The sequence below is a fragment of the Apis dorsata genome, unplaced genomic scaffold (assembly GCF_000469605.1).
Source record: "Apis dorsata unplaced genomic scaffold, Apis dorsata 1.3 scaffold_74, whole genome shotgun sequence".
In the NCBI taxonomy this organism is placed as follows: domain Eukaryota; kingdom Metazoa; phylum Arthropoda; class Insecta; order Hymenoptera; family Apidae; genus Apis; species Apis dorsata.
In genome coordinates this window covers 1,990,239-1,995,061 of record NW_006263372.1, presented here as the reverse complement: position 1 = coordinate 1,995,061, position 4,823 = coordinate 1,990,239, and the positions used below count along the sequence as shown (strand labels likewise).

The window sequence follows — 4,823 nt, the reverse complement described above, 5'->3', positions numbered from 1 at the left end:
TTTCTTTCGGGCATTACGTTCGATTAGCAGATCGGCAAAAAAAAAAAAGAAAAGAAAAGAAAAAAGATAGAATAATTCGCAAAAATATCGGCGAATGAAATTTTTTCCAAGCAAAAAAAATAATTAAATTGCACTAAATCGATGAAATGTTGGAAAAGAAGAAGAATCGCGATGCATTTTTTGCAAAATGGATATAGAAGAAACATCGAAAGAAATAATTGAAATACGAATGCATTGCGAGAGAGAAATATTTTTTATTATACAATATTTGTATGTAACAATATTCGTTTTTTCAGTTTATTATTTAAACACAAGTATGATAATAAATTTCGATTGTCGAGTCATGTCGATCATTTGATTCGAACGAATATTTTGTTTTTTTAATTTTTTTTTTTTTTTTTTTTTTTTTAAATAGAAAGGATGCGAGAAGCGATTTGCATAACAAGTATATAATCGAAGTTGTTTGAAAGCAAGTTTCTGCGAAAGAATGTTCAAATATCGTGGAAAAATAAAAATGATTTAATCGATGCGTTTAACTTTCTGATGAAGCGTCATATGATACACTACTGAAGAGAAAAATTTAAAATAAACTTAACTAAGCATTCACTTGAATATATTCGATACTGAAAAAAATTGCAGGATTTTCATTCGCAGTGTAATCGAACGAGAGAATTTTTTTTTTCGATAGAAAAAGTAGAATTTTTCTAAACGAAAAAGAAAAAATATTTAATCTTTGATATTTTTTTTTCCCTATAAAAAATTTGAAAAAAATTAAGAAAAGAAACATCATAACTTTGATATTATTATCCGAATTAATTTTCAAGGAATAAAGAAAATTTTATATTTTAGTAATAACAATTCTTCTGAAATATTGCTTTTTAAAATTACCATAATGCCATATCTCAAAAATTCAAAATAATTCGAAAAATCCATAATATATTTTTAAGATTCCGAAAAAAAATATTTCCCATAATTAAAAATTTCAAATAGAATAAAAATAAATATTTTACGGGATTCTAAATAAAAAAAACTACATACAAAATTAAAAAAAAAATTTCTCTCATTAATTGATTAAATTATTGTATGAATTATTCAAAAAGTTGATTTTCCGCAAAAAAAATTTCCACATGGAAACCATTTTTTTTTCTCTTACTTCCCTAGTCAAAACACCATCCCTAATTCGATTACACCGCAAATTGCATCGCGGTTCGAAAATTCGTCGAAACGAAACGGAAGTTAAGAGACAAACGATCCTCGATGTTGGAAATCAATAATGGAAATCTAAAAAAACGCAACTGAGAAAACGAATAGAAAAGCGAAGAAATCTTCGTTTCGTGCCGCGACACGAAAGAAGAAAAGAAGAAAAAAAAAAAAAACGTTAATAATACGTAATAATACAAAAAGCTTCCAAGCATAATTCGAAACTGCATCAACACCACGAATAATCACTAGCAATACTCAAGTTTTAATTATATTTCGGATATTAGAGCGGCACATTGAAAACACAGAACAGAATTCACATTCTCTGCTTACAATCAATGTTTTCCAACCTTTTTTTTTTCAGCTTTTTATCTCTCATAATGACTAACAAACTTCAAACGAAAGCAAGTTGAATATTTTGATTAAACGTTTCATTATGATTCAAGATATATTGAAATATATTTGAAACTGCACGCGCCCTCTAGCTTCGAAGTTGGAAAGATTGAGGTTAGGTTAATTGGATCTTTATCTTTTCCAACAAATGTGTCGCGAAAGAAATTTCCAAACTTTTAGTTTTCTTATATGTTTCGAGGTTATGAGTAAAAAAATACTGTATTTGAAGAGAGAGCATGTAATTTTAAATATTTTTAATTTTTAATTTCCCTATGTTGGAAAACACTGGCTTACATTCATCCACTGCCAAATTATTTGTCTGCATCACGAGGGATAGATCGAAGTCCTGTGATTAGTAATGGTATACAGGATTTCGTACGAACTTTTTCTTTTAATAATTCTTTTTAAATAAATTTCTTCGATTTCTATCGACAAGTAGCTTCAGTTGAAATAATCTATCTTCTAAATTTAATCTGCTAAATTTAAATTCAAAGAACTTCGATACAAGCAGATTCTTGTCTTTAAAATGGCGTCGTGAATAGTTTTATCTTTTTGAAGAAATTATTGTATTTCGACATCTGTGAATCGTTTTTGCTTTTGAATATCATTATATTATATCATTATTATACAAGGTGTTCCAAAAATGAGGAAACATAACTGGAAATTTCTTAGATAATTTCAAGATATCATGGAAAATTTAAAAATATATTTGATACGGGAAATTTAATAGAGATTGCATTTAAAATGGAATAATTCTTCTATAAAATTTCCAACGCCATTTTAAAAGCACCTTTTATGTACTGACTCGAACAATCTCGGTAATTTATAATCCCCTAAAGAGTAAACTGAGATGGGAAAAAGTTTAAATAGTTCGTTTTACACGGAAAAACGAATTAAAATTATTAAGTAAATTTTAAAATTTAATCCAATTTACCGAGATCAAACGAGACAAACACGATTTTCACGTACGACAGAAAAATCACAAATGAGCTTTCTATTCCGAGATACGTTCAAAATACAAAGACTGGAATAAACTCGATGATTTTCCTATTGTTGAAACAGATTAATAGTATAAATGTTACTGTAAAATTGTTGATTTTTTAGAATTGAAAATTTAAAAAATAATTATTTTTAAAATAATAATACTCAAATTTCAATTTTGATAATATATGTTTATCTGATAGAGCATTTTATCTTTGATTTTTTATACATACAGGAAAATGATTATAAAAATAACTCTCTCTAAAGATACCAACTAAACAAATATTATAAAAATAACTTTTATTTGATACAAGTACAATATCATTTCATTCTTAAAATTATTTAAATAAAAAGAAGTCACACTTCATTGATTGTGAATGTAATTTAAAAATCAAAATCCAATTCAAATCTGATTTAAATACTTAATATCTCTATTCTAAATTTTCTCTTTCACTTTCTAATTTTGATCCAAACCAAATTGAAAAACCTTTAACTAAAAAAAAGCTAAACATGGATGTCCATAAATTTACCTTCCAAATTCTCTCACACCTCTAATCAAACAACACTTTAAGCATCAAAAGATCATCAAGACACACGTTTTCTTCTATACAACCTCATCCTATCCATAACAATCAAGAATTAATTCCACAAGAAAAAGAAAGAAATATCCAAAGTTAAAAAAGTTTTTACAGTAACATTCACCATGATAATCTGTTCAACGAAAAAAAACACCAAACAGTCCTCCAATCTCGACATATCCTATATATATATATATATATAAACGTTCCATCGTCAAGAAAAACGAGAAGAAGAAACCCGGCGCAAAGAATATATATTGTCAAAAATGATCGATTTTGATTTAAAACGGCCGAGGAACATCGTAAAAAAAAAAAGCAGCTAGAAACAACAACAATCAACGGCTATATAGTAGCTACTGCCACTGAACTCGGGCGGAAAGAGGAAAAGAAACATTTAGGCAAGAAAAACCTTACCTTTCCCAATGGTGTGGAGGGTTGTCCGGTCGGTGCCGGATCCTTGATGTAAATGTTCCACGTGGCCACGCTGTTGATGGCTTTGTCGGCGGCGTAACACCTCCACAGGCATTGTATCAACATTGCCGCGGCAGGTATCTGCCTATTGAAGTGTTTCTGCCGTTGCTTTTGCTGCACCTTCAACGCGAAACCGGAGCCCAATATTCCCTGGAAATTCGTGGATATTTTGTACAATATTATATTGGTTAATTTTTTTATTTAAGTTTATTTAAAATTAATAGATATCCAAGCTTCGTGACCAAGAGATAAATTCTGAAACGTTTTATTTATTTTGTGTAAAATAAGTTATTTATAAGCATATAATAAAATATACGGGTAAATATAAAAGGTAAATGTGACTATTGCACATGTGGATGATTTTATATTAATATTAGTCGATATATATATATATAATAAAAAAGAGAAGGGTATACATTTAATATTATTATTTATGCCGGCGTTTTTCTTGTAAATAATAGGATAGAAAAAGAAAATGTTTTGTTATACGATCGATAAATTAAGATAAAGAATGTCTTTATCTTTCTCATTCTTGTATTAAATGTACGTTGAACAAATATCCGGTATTTGCATGGTCAAATATTTTTATGTTTGCTGTACAAAATATCTTTGAAGCATATTATTTATTTCGTACATATACAAATATTTAAATGTATATACAACAAATAAATACAATATATATATTGCACATCAAATATTTGTACATTCAGATGAAATTCGAAATTATTCATGTTTCGTATTTAATATTACGAAATCTTTGATTCGTTTATTCTTTTCATTGGGAAACAAATAAATATAAAATTTTTAAAATTTCTACATTTGATAAAAAATATATATATAACTTACGGCTGGAAGTGCGAAAAAGGATATAGCGAATACGCTGAAACACGAGGCGACTATTTTTCCCATCCACGTTTGTGGGACGGTATCACCGTATCCGATTGTGGTTACAGTAATCTGAAACAGAGAAAAAATTTTTTTCCATTAGAAAAATTTAATTTCGATCGATTTCGCAAAATTAAAAAAACGCGAACAACTTGCGATCTAAAACTTTCTTCTAAAAAAAAAAATCTAAAAAAAAGAAAAAATTAATAATAAACAATATAACTGTACAAAAAAATAAAATATCTGCATTCTAAAAAAATAGCATCCTAAAATCGTAAAATCGCATGTACGTAAAAAACCAATATCACGCTACCA

General features: G+C 27.8%; 1 protein-coding gene across 8 annotated transcripts in view; it reads right to left on the bottom strand.

The window, feature by feature from the left end:
- LOC102675632 (potassium voltage-gated channel subfamily KQT member 1) overlaps window positions 1-4,823 on the bottom strand; it is a 55,308-nt gene that overhangs the window by 16,303 nt on the left and 34,182 nt on the right. For all 8 annotated transcript variants that reach the window (XM_031508068.1, XM_006610584.2, XM_006610590.2 and 5 more), the window contains exons 7-8: window positions 4,470-4,580; window positions 3,567-3,773 (exon numbers count right to left, since the gene is read on the bottom strand). In XM_031508068.1, coding sequence (XP_031363928.1) covers window positions 3,567-3,773; window positions 4,470-4,580 — 318 coding nt within the window. The remainder of the gene's footprint in view (window positions 1-3,566; window positions 3,774-4,469; window positions 4,581-4,823) is intronic.